This window comes from Alligator sinensis, unplaced genomic scaffold (genome assembly GCF_000455745.1).
Source record: "Alligator sinensis unplaced genomic scaffold, ASM45574v1 scaffold60_1, whole genome shotgun sequence".
Classification (NCBI taxonomy): Eukaryota; Metazoa; Chordata; order Crocodylia; family Alligatoridae; genus Alligator; species Alligator sinensis.
Window position 1 is genome coordinate 4,791,303 of NW_005841858.1, and position 20,742 is coordinate 4,812,044.

Sequence of the window (20,742 nt, forward strand, 5' to 3'; positions counted from 1 at the left end):
TGTTTCGTGGAATCAGGGGTTCAGCCATAGACATGGCTGTAAATGTTTTTTCTACGAACCTCAAGTTACCAGGCACGGCTCATAAACACTGTGATGCTGGGGCGGATGGAGCATCCCACAGGAGCACGGTTGGGGCCCCCCATGTGCTCAGCAGTGAACCTAGATGTGAACCAGAAGTACTTCTGGTCCACATCTGGGCCCGCCGCCAAGCGTGCAGGGGGGCCCCCCCGCACCCCCTGGCTCGGCAATCGCCCGCAGGGGGACCCTGGGTGCCCCTGAGACCAAGGAGGCACCAGTTGCCGAGCCAGAGGGGTGCAGGGGGGCTCCCCGGTGGACTTGGAAGTGGACCAGAAGTGCTTCTGGTCCACTTCCAGATCTGCTGCCAAGCACGCTGGGAACCCCACCACACTCCTGTGGGATGCTCCATCCATCCCACCGTCTCAGCGTTAGCGAGCCGCCTGGTACCTTGAGGTATGTAGAAAAAACATTTAAAGCTGTGTCTAAGGTTCTGATTCGATTCAGAGAGATTAAAGGGTCTCCTGATTTGATTCAGAAATTTGACCACTGAATTGGGCTGAATCTTCGCCAGATTGAATCAAGAATCAAAGCTTCACACAGCCATAGTCTCTAACTTAAAGATTTCCTTGTTAAAAAAGGGTGGGGGATAAATCATTCTGGCAAGTGAAGAATGTCCTAAGTAGTCATTGCACATAGCCTGCTTCCCACCAGGAGTGGCCAGCATTCCTAACTCCAGACCTGTTCTAGCATTTTCTGTCTACTATTCCACCAGAGGACAGAGGGGATGGGGTTAAGGAAATCTTCATTCCTGGTGCGCTCCTGTCATTCTAGGCTCGGCTGTCTGTGCCAGCAGCTGCAACTGTCAATCCCTCTCTCTCCTCTCTGAGAAAATAGAGAACAACTGAGAGATGATGCATCTTAAATGTGCGTGGAAGTGCTGAGAAAAATGCAAGAATCCTGTCACCTATTGCCCATGCAACGTCTGGGGAAAAGAGGACTCTGTTCATGCTTTCACTTTTTCTCTGTCTCAACCTGAGCCTCTTCTTGATAGCAGCCTCTTTACCGTCTTCTCAGTATTCATTTACCTAAGGAGTTTGGAAACAGTAACCCCTTCCTTGTAGGGGCACTATAATTTTCAGCTTACCTGCATAAGGGAACATATGCAGCACCTTGCCACCAGTCTGCTGCATTCAGCAAGATCTTCACATTCCCCATAGAATGGATGTAAAGAAATTCTTATGTTCATGCTTTCATCTTCTCTTTTCCCTAGACAGCAAAATTTTCACACTCTTGAACAACCTATCTCATCTCATGACAGTGCTATATCTTAGATCTGAACAAAGGTAAAACATGGAAAGTTGCTGGGTTCGAGAAAGAGGGAGAAATGGAAGGATCTGTGGCTTCACACATGCAGAACCGTTATATGACTCCTATCCCCATAAGTCTAGATTCAATAGAAGGCTTGATGAAATTCTAAAGGATTGCAGATGTGGAAGCTGGGGCAGAGTGGGGAATGTGGTGGCTCACTGAGGAGCTAGGTTCTACAACATTTTTCTTAAATTTGCAGCTGTCTGTCATGTTTGGAGTGCAAGAGGTATTAAAAAAAATCTGCTAATAAACTAGAAGTCTGGATACTGAAATGGCAAAAGCTACCTATATTGAAAAGACTGCTTCATTCTGATTTGAGGGGTTTGTGTAAAAAGATCCCAGAAGTGAGCCTCTTGCTTTGCCTTGCATGGCCTTAACTAAACTATACTGTTTTCATGTTGTCATAAGACACCAGTTTTTTCCTTCTACCCTGGTACAGTCTGCTAGGCAAGTTTCCAGCTATTTTTATCCTGTACTACCAGTGGCTGCAGGAAGACTGCTGCCTCACTCATGTAGCTGCAACACACTGCTAAGCAATGAACTCAGTGTAATCAGCTGGCCCTGGCTCAGAGAAAGCCTTTGACTTTATTAGGGAAAAGAAGCATGCTTTGGAGAGGATTCTAGCAGAATTATCCAGAGAAAGGTGATAACAGATGGTGAGAAGTGTATAGTCCTGACAGGCCTGGGTATCAGGAAGACGTCAAATTTTAACTGCACAGTGTGACAACTGTCCTCACTCCAAAGTGAAGGAGACAAGAGAATAAACACTGGAGAGTTTCTTTGAATGAAAAAAGAAGAGCTAGGACGCTGACTTGAATTTAGGTTTTCATGTGATACTGCAGTTAAAGAATGAGAAATCCAAAGAAAGCACCATGGAGTATGGATACAATTCAGAGTGATTTATTATAGGGAGCATTTTATCTGTAACTCGGGGGTTTGAGAGTTAAAGGATGAATTTGGACAGTGATGGAATGGATGACATCAGCAGTAAAATATCCACGTTGGATATGGAGGGGAATTACAAAAAGGTAAGAGACAAAAAGAACGCTTTTGTCTTCTAACAATTGCTGTACTTTTGCAGAAGAGAAATAGTTCAAATCTTGAAGGGCTGCCAAATACCATACACAGCACCCTTGAAAACTAAATAAACAGTCTTTAATGTGTGTGTTCTTGATGTGTTAAAATATTGAAACAGTCTGTTGTATTTAACATTTAAAACCTAATTTTTATGAAAATATTCAGTTTTTGGTTTATTGCAATATTTTTTAGTTTACTACATTTAGCTTTCAAAAGTACAACTTACTTTTTACACAGAAAAAGGACTATTTCAGAAATAAGTGATTCCTTTTGGCCCTCCAGTTCCTGAGGCAAATGTACAATGTAGCTTAAGAAATTAAGTTTGACTTTATTAAGTTTGTACTTTGTAATAAATGCATCTTGAAACAAAAGATATAAACTCAAGTGTTCTGGAGTTACAGTATTTACAAAAATTTTATAACAGCCTTTATCCTTTTCAAAAAATGGCCTATACAGTTTTGGAACTTTAAATATAGTGATTGTCTACATCTGGTAATAACAGACCTAGGTAAAAATAGCTTTAGTTGCATGGTTGAAATCCTGATGTTAACTGCTAGTATGTGCTTGTCCCTTGAGGGCCAGGATGTTATGCTACTCATTTTTTCCGGGAAGCAAGTGCTGTTCTATATTGTCTCACAATATGTACAGCAAATCTCCATCAATACCAGTCTTAACATCCTGAGAAGTGCTTAGCATCCTCAGCTTCCACTAACTTCAGGCAGAGGGCTGCACTTTGCAACATATATCATGTTGTTGTATCTATAAAAATCAAATAAAGAATTGCTGTAGTCCTAGCAGTAATTTAAACTGTCACAGGAATAAATACTTTTACCTTGAAACAATTCTCTATGTTGGACTGTTTATCACAGAATGGCTAATATTTGCTACCATTTTGTATAAATTAATCTTTTAGCAGTGTTGGCTGTATCTCTAAATTAAAGATTCTAGTAATAATTGTAGAATAATATACCTTGTTGTTACCCCTTAGTTCCAAATGTTATTTTAATACATTTTCTTTCATAATAAGTACTCCTGTAAATGGCATCTTTAATGTGTAAAGGCTATTAATAGAGTAGGTTGAACTCTGAGTCAGCCAAATACACCAGTGCTAGCTAATGATCGTTCCTTGGGTGATATGAACATGAACTTTTGTCATTTGTATGGATGATAATGACACTTGCTGTATTACAGTTTATTTGCTTGCTACATCTTGTTTTTAATGTTGTCTAAGTGCCAAGAAGGAAAAGAGTCTGAGGTTGAGAGACCATGTTAAAGACATTTAATACCTACTGCAGGAAAGGTCTTGTTACATGGTAAAAGTCATGTTTTCAGGCTGTTGTCCAAGAGAAGATGACTTTAGCAATAATATGCTGTATATGTATACATATGTGCAGAATGTGTAGTATATACAAACTGTTAAAACTTCAGTTCACTCTGTTTTTGTTTGCTACGTGTGGAAGAAAGGGTACATAAAAATTGGTCACAAGATAATGGTCTAATGCATTACCAACAATGGATAGCTATCAACTAATGATCCAAGTAGCTTTTGTGGTACTTAGGCTCTTCATAACATACTGTATAAATTATGGAGGTAAGCCAGTGATGTTTCAGAAACAACATAATGAAGTACAATAAAACTGAGCAGGGCAGAAAAGCTTGTCCAGTAAATGGTGTCCAACGTGCTCTTGGAAACTTTCAGTGAAGAAAGGTTCCTGTTGAAACCAGAACTCAGGAATTCTCCTTTACTTCCAGTGCAGTCTTCAGATTGTTAAAATTCTCCTTTTTCAGGAGTATGTAGACCTTTTTTTGGTCTGATAAACCTACCTGTTCTCATTGTTTAAATTTCATGATATTAAAGACTTGAAAGTAATTGGTATAAGAATTGATAGCAGTATTATGGCACTGAATGGTTGGTTGGTTGGTTGGTTGGTTTGTTTGTTTGTTTGTTTGTTTGTTTTTAAATTGAGGGGATTGGTCTTGTTGTTGTTGTGGTAATCCGAAGCCCATTATAAGGAAACTAAAGCAATGAAAGGATATTCAAATGTGTAGTGAATCCAGAAAAGGAAAGATGTACCAAAGGCAATAGAGATTCAGTAAGCTGTTGGCAATATCTACACAACTTTCTTTATCCTTTAATTACAGGCGGCGTGACAGCATTTGTATTTTTGACTTTGTTTAGTCCTTGGTGTAGTAGGTCCTTGGTATAGTTAGATATGTTTTTCAAACCATGGATGGAGAATAAACAGGTTGCACTGTACTATCTGTTTTGGTAGTATAAATACCATTGGTTGAGTTTCTTAGAATTTGCCCTCATGTAACCAGTGACAGATCTTGCCTTCTGTTGGATCAAAATGATACATAGAATATTTTGAAGATTGGCTATACCATGAAAAAAAAATTAGAATTGTGCAGTGTGCTCCCTGGACCCTCTTGGGGTGCACTACAAAAACCTGTATATGTACACATTCTGCTGGAAAAGACTGCCATACAGGTTTTCATCTTCCTACATGCTAAATGTTCTCTTCATGCCTAAACATCACGAAGACGTACACTTCTACTAGATGCAGTATGCAGTAGCTCTGCTGAAACTTACATTATTCTTTCCAGGTTGGTCTTGTCATCCTCCTGGATATTCCAGCAGCCAGAAAACTGCTCATTGCCCTTCAACAAAGAAAATTATTATATTTGTGAGCTTGACAGGACTCTAGAACAAGCTGCTAAAGGCTAAAGAAGTTGCTCCTCTCAGCTATTCAGACCAGTTTTGATGTTTTGGCAGTAGGTTAATTATAACCATAATTAAACTTTTTAAATGCTAAGTAAATGACCCATGTGACATCCTTTATGCTGTGTTATATAGTAATGTTAATTTGGTCAGCAGCCTTACAGATCCAACACAGTGATCGGTATGAAAAGGTTCTTGGATAGGCAGACTAACTTTTATACCTCTGTTTAGCCAGAGTAGGAGCCCTGAGGTTGATATCATAACTCTCAATCCACCGACTTCCAGGTGTACAACACTTGCCTTTTTAATGTGTTGGAAAGACCCAGTGGCCCCCAAAACTAAACAATAAAAAATGAAAGATACACGCATTACTTATTTACATAATGCTATAAATCTGCAGATAGTGTTGTGCTTTTGTGTATTAAAAAAGTTTTTTCTGTAGCCATCATGATTATACTTTTGTCACCAGCCCAGCCCTAGAGGTTCATAGATTCATAGATGTTTCATAGATGTTAGGGTCGGAAGGGACCTCAATAGATCATCGAGTCTGACCCCCTTCATAGGCAAGAAAGAGTGCTGGGTTTAGATGACCCCAGCTAGATGCCTATCTAACCTCCTCTTGAAGACCCCCAGGGTAGGGGAGAGCACCACCTCCCTTGGGAGCCCATTCCAGACCTTGGCTATTCTAACTGTGAGGAAGTTCCTCCTAATGTCCAGTCTAAATCTGCTCTCTGCTAGCTTATGGCCATTATTTCTTGTAACCCCCAGGGGTGCCTGGGTGAGTAAAGCCTCACCAATTCCCTTCTGTGCCCCCAGGATGAACTTATAGGCAGCCACAAGGTTGCCTCTCAACCTTCTCTTGCGGAGGCTGAAGAGGTCCAGGTGCCCCAGTCTCTCCTCATAGGGCTTGGCCTGCAAGCCCTTAACCATACGAGTGGCCCTTCTCTAGACCCTCTCCAGGTTATCCACATCCCTCTTGAAGTGCGGCGCCCAAAATTGCACGCAGTATTCCAACTGCGGTCTGACCAGCGCCCGATAGAGGGGAATTATCACCTCCTTGGTTCTGTTCATCATGCATTTGCTGTTGCACTATAAAGTGCCATTAGCTTTCCTGATGACTTCGTCACACTGCCGACTCATGTTCGTCTTGGAGTCCACCAGGACTCCAAGATCCCTTTCCGCTTCCGTGCCTCCAAGCAGGTCATTTCCTAGGCAGTAGGTGTGCTGGACATTTTTCCTCCCTAGGTGCAGCACTTTGCATTTAGAGGTGTTTTTCCTTTATAATAACTGGTAAAAACAGATGATAAATGAGTTGTTGTGGAGATAAAAGATGGGAAAAGGTGCATTGGGTGGAGATTATTTTAAACACATTGTTGGTTGGTAAACAAAGGGCATTTATAGACATGCTTCATGGGGGGGGAAGGGGAAGATCGGGAGGGCTTTAATTAGGGCAGTTCTCCAAGAGCTGCTCTAATTAAAGCGCCCAGAGCATCATGTGAATCAGCATCCCTGCACTGAAAAATGGCAGTGGGGGCACTAAAGCTCATTGAATGAACTTTTCTTAAAGCATCCCTGCCTCCATTTTTCAGCACAGGAACGCTGATACACATGACACTGGAGTCTGCTGGAGCATGGTAATTACCACACATCAGAGCAGCCTCACTGCACATCTGTAGGCACCTAAAACACTTTAAATAAAGTGGTAATGATTTTGTACATTTGTGGCATGATGGAATGCAATCACATTTGATGATAATGATGCAGTCAGAGCAGTCTACTTGGTAAATTACCAAAGAAAATTTTGAGCTTTCATAAACTGAATTGAAATTAGTACTTTTTGATGTGGTGGTTCAAAGAACAGTAATATAACATATTTTTACCTCTGTCCTTAATTGATAAGAGGTACACCTTTTACTTGTACATCAGATTATCTAGTTATACATTTGTAGACACAAAAAAAAATTATATCACTGTTAGCAGGATTCACAGCATTCATAGCTTTCACTTCCTCTTCCTGCTGTCACATGCCTTTGCCTGTCCTTGATAAATCACAGATACCTCATTGGTTCAGTCAAATGTGCCCTCAAACTTAATTTTCAGGAAGGCTTTAGGAACTTGAGAATTTGGCAGGGGTCATGCACACTCAGGGGTTTGAGAAATTGACCTATGCATTGGCCCTGAATTGTAGAAGATTCTGTTACTAGATCTAAATTTCCTGATGAATGCAACATATCTTTTTCTGGATGTTCCTATAAACGCTTATTTGGGATCTCATTATTAAAATACAAACTTCTAATCTCTAGCTCTGAGGTTTAAAAATAGATCCTACAACAAATGCAGGAGGAAAAGATTATGCAAATTTTCTTTTCCTTTATTTAGGGGTTTTTTTTGTTGGCAGGATGTAGTGCTCAGCATTGTACAACTATTCATTTATTATTTGAAAGTTAGGAATTCAGATCTGTTTGGTTCAGGAAAAGTCTAGGTGGTATGGGAGAAATAGAGATTACTTGTGAGAGTGTTGAAATGGGGCATTTTATGTTCTCCTAGGCTAGGGACAGACATTCAAAAAGCCTGAGCCTGAACTGATTCAACCTTTGCAGGTTAGTCTAACCTGGCTAGGCTGAACCGGTTTCCAATCACATGGACAATCCCTCTGGACTGAGGAAATTCAGGCACATGCCTGCAGTGGCTCAAGCTAGAAGCCGGGGGAAGGGGTGGGGGGTACTAGAGCAGCCCTCCCTTCCCTTGCGCAGAGTTGAGCTGAGGGGGGCGTGGCCAGGCCCGGCAGGACTTTCTCATTAGGGAGGTCTGCCTGCACTGTCCCAGGCTTTTTCCTGCTGGCTTTTCAAGGGGTGGGAGAGTTGTCAACCCGCAGACCCTTGCCAGCAAGGCAAGGGGTGGGGGGTGCAGTGCATGAGGCAAGGGGGGGGGGTGTGCAGTGCATGCATCTGTTGATAATATGGAGCTTTTCAATCTCCCTCCCTGCTTGTAAAACTGTCTGCAGCAAACTGACAGGGGAGCAAGGTAGCCTGGAGATGATAAGAGTTTTTATCACCTGATTAGTAAAACAATAGCTTCTCTCCCATTACTTCAACAAACTCTTCTTAAAACAGCTTACTAGGGTGACTTGTTGGTTTAGCTCTAAAAGCCCTGTTCTGTCTGCCTGCCTGTCCCAATGAAATTGGAGAGGGACACACACAGACACATCTTGGCATTAGCTAGCATACCACATGCCTAGGGTCCATGGGCTGGGGTCCATGCTGTGGGAGGTGGGAAGGAGGGAGGGAGGGGACAATTTCCTGCTTGAGCAGCAAGGGGAGGAGAGGGTAGGGCAGGGGAAACCCAGCAAGACCCTGCTGTATCAGCAGTCTCTGCCAGAGCCTTATAAACCACTAGCTAGCATACCACATGCTGGCTATGGTCTGTGCTGTGGGAGAGGGGAGGAAGGGATCCCTGCTTAGCAGCAAGTAGTGAGAGGAGAGAGGGGCACAGGGAAGCCAGCAGACCCTGCTGTGTCTTCAAGTCTGTGCCAAAGGAGCTCTGCTCAGGGAGCAGAGGGGAGGGCCAGGCCTGATGTGAAGCAGGGAGATCTGCCCAGCACAGAGTGCATGCCAGGATGCTGGGGGTGTCTGGTTTATCTTAAACCAGCAAAGGGTTTGGGACAGACTCTGCATAAACCAGTTTGAGCCAAATCAGTTAAGTCTGAAACTACATTCAACCAGGTTTATCTCAAACTGGTTTCAGCCATTTTCAAACTGGTTTATATGCACTGAACATCTGTTCTGTTACAGGTTTAAACAAGTTTCTGATCACTTAAACCAGTTTATGTGTAATGTCTCTAGCCCTAGGAAACATTAATAAGTATTTTTTTTTCTTTATGTTTTATTTTAATTGTAGCAGGAGCATTGTCTTTAACCTGTTAGGCAATTGGTTTTAGCTAAAAAATTGATTCTCTAGTGAAGCTATATTTCTCACTTCAGTTTTAACCAAAAGTAAATGTAAATGTAAATGTAATTATGTAAATGTCAATGTAATTATGTAAATAATGCAGTACTTTATTTTTGTTGTTAAACTTTCTATATGAGGTGTTTCGTTGAGATTTTATATGCAAAATACTGTAAATGAGAGCAAAAGACTGTAATTGCTGAATGGGATTCCATCTGAATTCATATTTCTTTAATATATGTCTCAGAATATTTGATGTACCCTTTACAGTATCTACATTTATCATTAAATCTTATATGTATTATGTTTTTTAGTAATGGTTCCCTATTTTATAATAACTAATAGTACAATTGATTTCTTGATAGTCATTATCCTGAGAGTGACAAACAAAATGAGATATTGTGGCCTCAGTATTGGGAATTGTATTACTTAATATCTCCAGTAATGACCTTATGGAGAAAACAAATTACACATTGATCAAATGTGCAGTTATCAAACTGGGAGAAATTGCAATCACAATGAGGGACAGAGCAAATATCCAGAATGGTCTGGAACCTTTTGAGACTTGGTAAATTCTAATTGGGACAAAGTATATATAAGTGAAAAAATGCATGGAAAATTACAACATAAAATATAAAATAGGGAAGTACCAGTAATCTAGAAGAAATGATGGGTGGATAGAAAAGTACATTGACAAATGGGACATGAACTCAAAACAGTAGAACTTCAAAAAGGCATTCCTTGCTGGTGTATAAAGATGTCACCAATAAAGGCATACATCTTTGCCAACTCAATTCTGCAAGAATACCTAAGAATCCCATGATGGGCCACAAAAATAATAGATTAATTAGAATATAAGGAAATGATTGTGAGTTGGAGAGAAGGGATAAGATAGTTGAGTACAGATATTTGAAGTAATGTATTAAAATGAATTGGCTAGGTTATTTATAATATTGAGAGGAATTAAAAATAGACCTACTTTAAAGAAAAAAATCCCAGTGTCTTTTAGGTAACAGTTTGGGGCAATAATTCTGTTTTCTCCACTTGTGCAATGCCCGAGACAATAGGGCCTAAATCCACATTAGGTTCTTTGGGTGCTACCATACTGTAAGTATATAATAATAATAAATTTAGCATTCAGCAGTATCTTCTGTTTTTCATGCCATTTCCAATTGTCATAACCCAAAGGTATGATTTTGTGTGTGCTTCGGCACCAGAATTATCCCCGCCAAATTACAGCTTCATTGCACGGTGGAGTTTTCTGCTGCGGAGGAAAGCTCCGGTGCAGGGACGAGTTTCCCGCCTATTTGCAGCTTCTTTTGCAGGGTGCATTGCTCAAGTTGCAAGAGAAATGCACGATGCAAAGGAGTTCCCGCCACCCGTATGCAAATTTGTTCCCCGTTATTGGCTAGTTCTAAATTATTCCCACGTGGCGGCTGACGATTGGCCTGTTAGCCGTATAAGAGGCTTGAGCGGTTTCCGCCCAAGCCGAAGAGGACTCCACATCCATCTCGTGGGGACTCTGGGTACACGGCAGGGTAATAGAAACCCTGTGTGAGATTCAGAGGAGCTTGGCGACCTGATCCATCGCCCACCTCTTCCCGTCTTCGAGCGGAAAAAATTATAAGACGTATCTACGAGTCCAATTTTGGTGGCGCGCTCACCCAGAGCATCCAGAGCTCTGTACCGTGGAGCCTAGCAACCTCCACGAGACCGTCTGTGTTGTTTGTGTCTGTAACCGCAACTCAAGCAAGTTTTCCAGCCTACACCACGACCATCTCTGGTGTAAGTAAACAATCTTTAAAACTACCGCTACGAGTCTGTGCCTAATTCTAGCTTGTCGCGCCCCTCCTCTCCGACCCCGCGTGCCCGGGCTGCTGGCCACAGCCCGCGCAGAGCACAAAAAAGGGCCCGGCTCGCGCCCGGCCCGCACACCAATCAGTTCATGAACATCACTTTTGTCTTCCAGAAGAGGCTTAATGGCAGGTTATAAAAAGGAAAATGTTGCTCCTTACAGAAGCTGGGTATGAGTGTTGTTCCACTGTTGGGACGTAATGCCTTGGAGAAATGTATCCCAGATTTACAAAGGTGATGGACCCAGGGGGTTTTCTGGGGGGGTTGTATTATTAACTACTGTGCTAAGGTCCTATATTCTGAAGGAAGAACATGCGTGCGTAGTTTCTTTGTAATAGGAAAGTTTCCCTCAACCTCCCTTGCTGCAAAATTACTTACTGAAGCCTTCCATATTTATTAGAGTGCTTACCCGCTAGGTAATCTATTGGCATCTTTGCCCCCCTCGCTATGTCTGTTTCTACATTAACTTACTGAATTTTGTGTTGTGTACACCCCATGCTAAACACACTATCAGCATATGTTGCGGTAGAGTTTTTATTGGCTTCTTTCATCCGAGTAGTTGACTACTAATTATAGCTACCTTTCATGTGACACTTATCTGTCTAGTGCTTTTCATCTTCGAAGTGTTCCACAGACCTGAGCTAATGAAGTTTTACAACTACTGTGGAGCAGAAATGTCAAACATGTGGCCTGTGGGCCAGATCTGGCTGCTCCACCTGACCCAGTGGGCCGTGGAATATTGTGCTGTGGCTAGCAGTGAGCAGAAAATTGAGGGCCCCAGTGGACATGGGACTCAGCAGCAGAGGGGCGAGCAAGGGCTGTGCCACAGCCCTGCTTGCCTTGCAGCTGCTCAGCCCACCACCTCCATCACAGCAAGCAGCCACCTGGCCACAAACTGCTTGCCCCACTACCACTGTTGCAGTGGCTGTTCCCACCCCCCCAACCCTCACCGACTGGCCCACCAAAGAGTTTTGCAGTCCAGACCTAGCCCAGGTATTAGTATTCAGTGGTATCTGGGATGTTCTGGCTGCTGGAATTGAAGCATGACCTAGCTGGTCTAAAGTTCTTATTGGAGGGTGCACCAAAGACAGATAAGTAGTGATGCAGTCTCGTTATCCTTTTTATTTTTATTGCTGCCTGAACTTGCCTCTGTTTGTTGTATGAAGGTTTTTAATAGCATACAGAATATTACATTACTTTATAGTAAATACCTTTGTCACATCTTGATTTGCTCTTCAAACTGACATTGTTAGGAGTTTAGAAAACCTAGTTGTTACAGATTAAGGCTTGAAAGCATCATCAGTATGTAATAGATTGCACAAAAAAATCTAAAGGAGTCATTTGGAGTTAGTTTTATGTTACCCACACTGCTGGTGTACTGAAAACCAATATACCAGTTTATTAAGTTGAGTAAATGTGCTTTTAACAGTTATTGATTTTTTCTTTTTTGGTGGGGGGGAGTGCTACATTGTTACTTCTGCATGTTTTAGACAGAAATGCTATATAATAGATAAATCAAAGTCAGTATGTTGCTGTAGAACTTACTGATCTAATTGCACTATGCAGACCAGAATACAGTTATATTTGCTAATGAGTGCTACTAATGATGCTACCAGAAATCACGAGACACTAGGTTTCACTGAAGCTAAGGGATTAATGCAATTACTTCTAAGCAGACAATGTGGCGTCAGCTACAAACAGTAAGATAAACAACCAAAGAATTGAAGGTGGCTGTTTTTCACATTCTATCATATTTGTGTTCTATGAAACAAACTATTTAGTTGCCTAGCTGAACATGTTTTGTGTTGTTTATTAGAGCCACCACAACCTGTACTTATTTGTACAGTCTGGAATTATTGACCTTTCACTTACATGTGGTAAAATATAATAAGATAATATTAAGTTTTAAAAATAAAGTGAATTATATTTGAAAATGTTATGCAGTCTTAGCTGTAGTTAGTGCTACCAGGTCTTCCTGTAATATATTTAGTCTTATTGTGAAGATCAATAAGATGGATCCAGTTCCAAATTAAGACCCAAATCTAGTAAGGATCTGATAGTATAACGAATAATATAATAATGTAACATTAAAAATCCAAGGCTGAGGTCATGATTTATTTGCTTTCACTACTGACGCACAACCATTATAGTCCTCTAATGCACTATTATATTAATATTGAATATAGATATATAGTTTTCATTCATGCTATTGCAATATAAAATCAGGTCCAAAGTCATTGATTGGTGATTGTTTTTAAAAATCAATTTGTAGCCATAATTTTTTAATGCAACTTATATAGAAGATGGTGTGTGCATGCGCACGCACACACACACTTATAGCCATTCTTTATCTCATCAATGCATTGTTCATAGCAGTAAAAAAAAAATTGCATAAGAAAATATAAGCAGAAAAATTGACTCTGAAACTTAGACTTGTCTGGTTACATGTACGGGAGTTATTTGTATCCTTTTTTAGCCATTGTTTTAGACTTATTTATAGTAAGAGAGTCTATCATTATCAACATCATCATTATTATTGGCTATATTTATATATGTTAAGTGGAGTCAGTGGATAGTGGCACCACCTGAGGATCTGTCTTGCAAAACATGAGACTCCTAAGTCTCTCCTTAAAGTCAGAGTTGTGGTACTTAAAAATTGATCAAGTTACAAATAAAGTCCAAATTCTAGTAAGGTTTGGTAGTATGATGCAAGCAGCCTCCGTAAGAGATGATCCTATTTTTGTCAATGTCTTAATTTTACAAAAGAAGAAAGAAACTTTCAAACAGGAATGTTGTTGCTTGGTAAATTGTTTTGCTATAAATATTTATCTAGCATGGGCTGTCCAACTGCAGCCCACAGGCTGCCTGTGAGGTGGTAAGTCGTGAGAGCCCAGGGGGTAACGTAGCTGCTACCTTTCTGAATAGTTCTGACTGCAAGAGTAGCCACATTTTCTGCACGCCCCCCTCTCTCTCCCCCAGCTGCTGCTTCCTGCCCCTGCCCCTGCCTCTGCCCCAGCTCCCCAGGGGAAGCTGAGGGAGAGTCTGGTGCAGCGGGTAGTGTAATCACGCCTGTGCAGTGGAGGAGGGGGGTACGCGGTGCAGTAGTGAAGGGTGCCCTGGGTGGAAGAGGGGTGCCCACAGCTATGTGGTTCAGCAAAGCAGGGCACCCCGGAACCACGAAGCCTGGGTACCCATGGCTCGTGTGACGTGGCCCACTGGAGCACCCTGTGGGCATGCAGCCTGCAGCCACTTAGAAGGTGGACATCTCTAATCTAGACAAGTCTCTCCCACTGCAGTAAGGAGGAGTTTTGTTTAATTCTAGGCTGACTGATATGAGGGACTCTTTGGTGAGAACAGGAAGATGGATTAGGCCTTTTTCTGCTTTGGCTTTCTTTGCAAAAACAAAACCATATTTAAGTTGAGTCAAATTAAAAATGATCTAGTCTTCACCCTGGATATTGTGTTGGCAACCAGTATGAAGGCAGTTTTCAGGCTGAATGGGCCCAGAAGTCTGAGATAAATAGTAGATGGTACAGCAGGAGCAACTGAAACCAGAGTGTTCTCTTTTTGAGACTTCAGCATCTATGCTTTGAGTATACCAGAAGAGCGTGGTGATGGGTTTAACATTTATACACAATATGAGCAAAGCTAATTTTGTGTTTGAGTCAGGTAAAGAAATTAGCTTCATTGTGACTGATGCAATAATACGTTCTTGTTCTCCTGCATTTTAGGCTCAGAAAAATGAGAGAGAATCTATCAGGCAGAAACTGGCACTTGGAAGTTTCTTTGATGATGGTCCAGGAATTTATACCAGCTGTAGCAAAAGTGGCAAGCCAAGCCTTTCTTCTCGGTAAGTGAAATGGCATAAGAAACTTCTCTGATTTTTCTGACTTGTGAAATACATTAGCATCAAACTGAGTGTAAAGAGAAATATGGGGGGGGAGGGGAAATCAACTTGAAGGATGCCATGTGTGATATCTCTAGCATGAAATCCTGTCAGAGAATTATTTAAGTAAGATCCTTGCTGCCTTAGACTCCATTATTTCTCTGTATCCTCCCTTGATTTTTATTGGCAGGCATATCTTTTAATTGTCCCTCATTTTAAACTCACAGTTCCCTGTGCTCCACACAAACTTGATGTTTGTCACGTAAATTGTATATAATTTACAAAAAGCCTTGAAATTGCAGTTACTGAAAGCGTTGTTGTTGTAATTAACCCAGTCCGCCTAGTTATCCTACATGAATCATTTTTACATCCCTCACTGTGGACCGTGGGGTGGGGGTGGGCGGGGGTCCGCAGTCCTCAACCCTCCTTCAAACCCACACCCTGCCCACCCAAGCTCCATGCACCTTGCCCCCGCCCAGCTGCAACTCTTCCCCCACCCCACCGCTTCCCCACCTGCTCCCCAGAGTGAGCGCTGCAGCAGGGAGACAAGGAGGAGCTGCTGGAGGCTTGGGAAGCTGAGCAGTTCCCCTGGCAGCTGCAGCAGTGGCAGGGGCAGCCCTGCCAGGAAACTGCATGCTGGCTGGGCCAGGCCCCTCCACACACCAGTGTGGGAGCAATATGTGTGGGCTGAGTGAGGTACAATTAACTGGTGGGTGCATGCAGGCTGGGTGGAATTGCCTGGCAGGCCAGATCTGGCCCACGGACCGTATTTTGCCCACCCCCAAGTTAATCAGTCTTTGGCATGGAAGGAGCTAGGGCAGAGGTAGGCAATTATTTTAGTTGAAGGGCCACTTAATGAGATTTGGTGAGCTGTTGAGGGCTGCAAGGATAGCCCTACCCCTTGACAGGAGCCCTGCCCTCTGGTCACCATCTTGGGACAGGAAGTCCTGCCCTTCCCCCCCAACCCCTGTCTTGTGTCCCCAGAAGTCTCTCCTCTTGCCCCCAGTAGTTCTGCTTTTGGGAGGGGAGGGTTACTATCTTGGAACCAGAAAAAAACAAATCATATACTAAAAGTCACACATCTACTATAACATATTTTAATTTTATTACAAAAAATATTTTTGTCATGATTTGTGTTTGCATAGTGTATATAGAGATGATTGCATAATTACTCAAAAATTAAGTCTTACTTTTTTATGTTTTATGCGGGGTATGGTTGCGGGGGTGTATGGTGGGGTGTGGGACTTATGAGGGGGTGTGACTGTGTGGGGGGCATAGGGTATGTCGGGAGGATATACATGTCAGGGGTGGTTGTGGGGGCAGTGTGTGGGTATATAGGGTTTGTGGGGAGTGAAGACCCTCCCCCCCCTCCCATGTTGCACAGTCCCTGCTCAGGTGCACTCATGGCCTGTGCAGGCGCTGCCGCCCTGCAGCACATGGCACCATCCATTTCTGCGATCTGCACGTGGCAGCAAAGAGCACAGCCAGGCTGGCTTGCCTCTATTGCATAGGGCTCCCCATGGCACTCGTGCACCCTCAGCGGAAGCCCCACTCAATAGAGCCGGCTGCCTTCCCCGCCCCCCGCCATGCAGGTCTCAGGACTCCACCAGAAATGGAGGGGAGCCTGGCAGAGTCCTGGTATAGGGTCCTCCTTGCCGTCACATACAGCGCTGGCCAGAACCACATGCTGCCAGGTGGCAGCACCTGCCCACGCCACAAGTGCTGCCTGCTGCTGCTGCTACTGGCAGCAGGGGCTATGTGCCATTGAGGGGGGTGTGGGAGGGCTCCCCACACTGCCCCCACCCTTCCTCACACCCACACCCTGCCCACCCAAGCTCTGCACTCCTGCTGCCCCCCTGGGCACAGGCTCTGCACTCCCCCCAGCCCCACACTCCCGCCCAGCTGCAGCTCCCCCTTCCCCTGCCCCTGTTGCTTCCCTACCTGCTGCCTGGAGCGAGCCCTCCAGCAGGGAGAAAAGGAGGAGCTGCTGGATGCAGGTGAAGCCAAGCAGGTTCCCTGGTGGCTGCAGCAGTGACCTCACCAGGAAGCTGCGTGCGGCTGGGCTAGGCCCTTCTGTGCACACGGGTGGAAGCGAGGTGTGTGGGCTGGGCAGGGTACAATTAGTTGGTGGGCACCTGGAGGCCGAGTGAAATTGCCTGGCAGGCTGGATTTTGCTGGCCCCTGAGTTAGGGAGTCAGATAGTTTGGCCTGCTCAGTTTTTAGAGTTTTGAAACAATTATCTCCATCTTCCCTGTTATACAGAAATTGACATAATTCCAGCAGGCATTTCACAAAGTTGAATTTCTGTTTTAAAGTGTTGACCACGTTTTATTTTTCTGAAGCTAGGCAGCAGGAAACATTTTCAACACATTAGCTTCTGCTGATTTTAGTGGGATTGCCTAGACTCAGCTGCCTATAGGAAGAATCCACTGATTAACTATGAAACATCAGAATGGTGGTAGAATGGCTTGCTGCTTGATATGCAAAATTCTCTTTTTGATTCATTTTTTACTCTGACCTTTCTGGGAATATCAAAATGTTTTTTCTGAGCATATCCAAAATAAATTAAAAACCACATGCAAATCTCATCCCAGTAGTTCGCCTTATTAATAGCATTGCTCTGAACAATAGGAATATTGCAGCTTTTCTTCTCATGTCAAATGCAAGTAGCATTAGCACTCATTAGCATTAGTACGGTAGCTCATGTGTCTGGACATTACCCAGATTTCTCTCAGCTGTCAGGGAGCCTCTGCTGTAGGCAGGTTTCTACTCCCATCCTTCTCCCCTGCCACTGAGGTCTGGCCATGTCCCCATCTAGCCAGGCTCCCAGATCCCCCATCCACCAGACCCTGCAGGCCAAGGTAGGGGTTTAAACCCCTCCACAATCATACTCAGGTCTGCCAGCCGCACCACGCCACCCCTAGCTCAGCTTCCCTGTGGATGCAAAGGGATGGCAGCTCTAGTGCTCCTGGGCTTCTGGCCTGAGCCACTGCAGGCATGTGCCTGCATTTCCAGAATGAAATATGGATGTGTGTCCACTTGCAAATCAGTTCAAGCTCTGCAGGTTAAACAAATCTGCAAAGATTGAATCAATTCAGGCTCAGGATTTTTGAATGTCTCTCCCTAGCCCTTGTCTCCCTTCACTTATTTTGTAGGTACTTATGAGGTACAGTATGTTGCTGTATAGCAGAGAGAGGAGGCATGGGCACAGGAAAGGGGACTAGTAGGCAAATTTGTCCTTGCATATTTGATCCTTGTTTTGGCATCTTGGTTCTGGTCATGGATGACTTGCATTAGCGCAGCTATTTGGCTGTTCTGACATGCTCCAGGAATATTAGCTTTGCACAGAGCAGCACCAGATTACAAAGAGTGGAAGAATGAACTTTAAACCTCCTTTCTTTCCTTCGCACCAGGTGTACTGCCCCGCAGACGAGGATCAAATCATATTTGTTCTGGACTCCCATATGTCTTTGCAGTACTTACACTAAAATGGCAATGCCATCGTATAAAGTAGGTTTTAAAATACTCCGGAAGTTGTGGTTTATCCAAAAAGTGAGGAATAGACTCAGTGGTTTTCCCATAAAGAAGATGTCTTCATTTGGGAAATTTCTGAATGAACTCCTTTGTTAAGAGTAGATGTACACATCTTGCCATGGTGTGGTGACAGAAGAAAGGTATAAGAGGCACAAAAATGGAAGAGAAGTTATCATTATATGAGAGAGGTTACAATTACACAATCAAATTTGGATTTCAAATAATTTGAAAGGGAAAAAGATTACCCTGTAGTAACTATTTTCCTTTAAAGCAAACCCAGTAACCCCATCTTCTAATTATACATCATCTAATTAATATTGTGCAAGCAGAATTTGGCAGATCTACTAAGTGAAATTACCACATGTACTAAAATACTTTGAAAATTTGTTAATATTTATACACTAGTCAGGACATTAATACACACTGTTTTTTATGATAGGAAGTGGAGGAATTTTCATAGGGCTTTTTTCTTACTGAAGAAAGAAACGTTATATGGGAAATAAAACCATAGTAAAAAAAGATTACTATAATGCCAGTAGATATAACTTATCCTTTAAACAGATGTCCAGCTGTTGGAATTTTTTTCCATAATACAACAAAAATTACCACTTGCAGTTAGCACTAGCTAGGGACCTTTCTTGTAGTATGCACAGAAGGCCAAGGATTGACTGGAAACGTAGATTGACCTAACCTCTGAGCTCCTGTGTGTATTTTTTTCACTTCAGGTTTTAGATGCATTGACCAGAAGTTTCTGTACTTTCTTCCCATAGTGTACCTGTTTTGAGGGTCAGGAGAGGACTGAATTAACTGATTTGTCCATCTGACACTTTTTAAGGAGTATTAAACTTCCATAACAAGAATTCAAAACAAACTGCAGGTCATGGATATTTTTCCATTAATACTGACAACAAAAAAACTTTTATGCCTACAGTTACACAGGTGTTCACATTACCGTTGTACTCCTAGATGTTTGCTTCCCACTTTTATTATGTGATCCTGCACAGGTATGCAAGCCTCCTTAACTTTATTACTGTGAATGGTCTCATTCATTAGTATATTTGAGCATGTACATAACTTTGCAGAATCAGAGAAGGGCTGTTTTTGTTATATATTTCTATGTCACCTAATATGCTGTCCTGCCGACCTATTAAAGCCTGTAAATCAGGGGTGAGCAATTATTTTGGGTGGAGGGCTGCTTACTGAGTTTTGGCAAGCCATCGGGGGCCGCATGACAGGGCAGATAAATAATAATTTTCTAAATTTTTTAGGGGCCCCGCAGGCCAGATAGAATGGGCCGGTGGGCTGCATCCGTCCTGCGGGCTGCATTTTGCCCACCCCTGCTGTAGGTGCTGCTGTAATATGAAAAATATCTCATCAGTATTTGAGTGTGTTACAGTTCACTATAAAAGAGCCTTATGCTTGTATAGGAAACACTGAAAAGTCAGTAGCTATAATTCCTTCTTTGTGCCCGAAGCCCATTGAAAATCTCATGTAACACAAGAAATGGTATTAAAAGTAGTATTCATAATATATATATATTGCATATTAATAATACATCAAAAATCATTAAAATAAGTAGAAAATAATTTACTGACAGTTTCTAGTAAATAGTAATATAAGCAAATCTGTTGGGAATCATGAAAAGGAATATCTTGCATCAGAGCTTGTGTGGGCAAAATGTATACATCTTGGGTGTGCAGTTTTACATTTACTACATCTATTATTGGAAATACATAAGAAAATATAATTTTGATACAGTTCTACAAATTTCACTTCCTCTTGGAAATTATGTATGTGTCTTAGAAGAAAAGAGAACAAATGCATAGCTCATGCCCAGTTATTAGTTTTCTTTTAAATGTCATTCTTGTCCCTGCAGACACTACAGTGCATGTAATCAAATTCAGTACTTCAAGGCACGGTAACCCTTAAATTAAGAGTAAGCTAAAAAATGGGAAAAGCGTGAATAACTCATTACCTTCCTAGCCTGTGTCTCTTTTAGAGAGCTACCTGAAACTTTCAGGGAGTTCTGAAGAATAGATAGGGATTGTAGTTCAGAAAACATTTAACATGAAGTTTAAACCTGAAGCAGACAGACATAAAAGCCTCTTAGATCAGTGCTTGGAATGGTTCAAAAGTATTCAGGGAAAAATCAAGTACTGCTTTTAACCTCTTCACTGTGAACTGGTTAAGTGCTCTGTGGGGCACCAAGTGTTTTGTGACAGTCCTCCAGGCATCCCACACTGCTTTGTTTCCTCTCCCCCTCACACTGCTGCTCTTGCCACTCTGGTACACAAATGCCGCCCCCTTTTTCCTTTTGTTGGCACTTTTTATTAGTGAG

The 20,742-nt window shown here is 42.5% G+C and overlaps 1 protein-coding gene across 2 annotated transcripts in view; it reads left to right on the top strand.

Annotated features, from left to right (window-relative positions):
• Nucleotides 1–20,742, top strand: part of SCHIP1 (schwannomin interacting protein 1) — a 56,553-nt gene that overhangs the window by 15,072 nt on the left and 20,739 nt on the right. The window contains exons 1-2 of one of the 2 annotated variants that reach the window (XM_006016474.3): nt 1,707–2,414; nt 14,716–14,834. In XM_006016474.3, the coding sequence (XP_006016536.1) occupies nt 2,337–2,414; nt 14,716–14,834 (197 nt within the window). In that variant the 5' untranslated portion in view covers nt 1,707–2,336. Of the gene's footprint in view, nt 1–1,706; nt 2,415–14,715; nt 14,835–20,742 lie in introns of those variants that run through there. The other variant, XM_025215123.1, reaches the window with a different exon arrangement.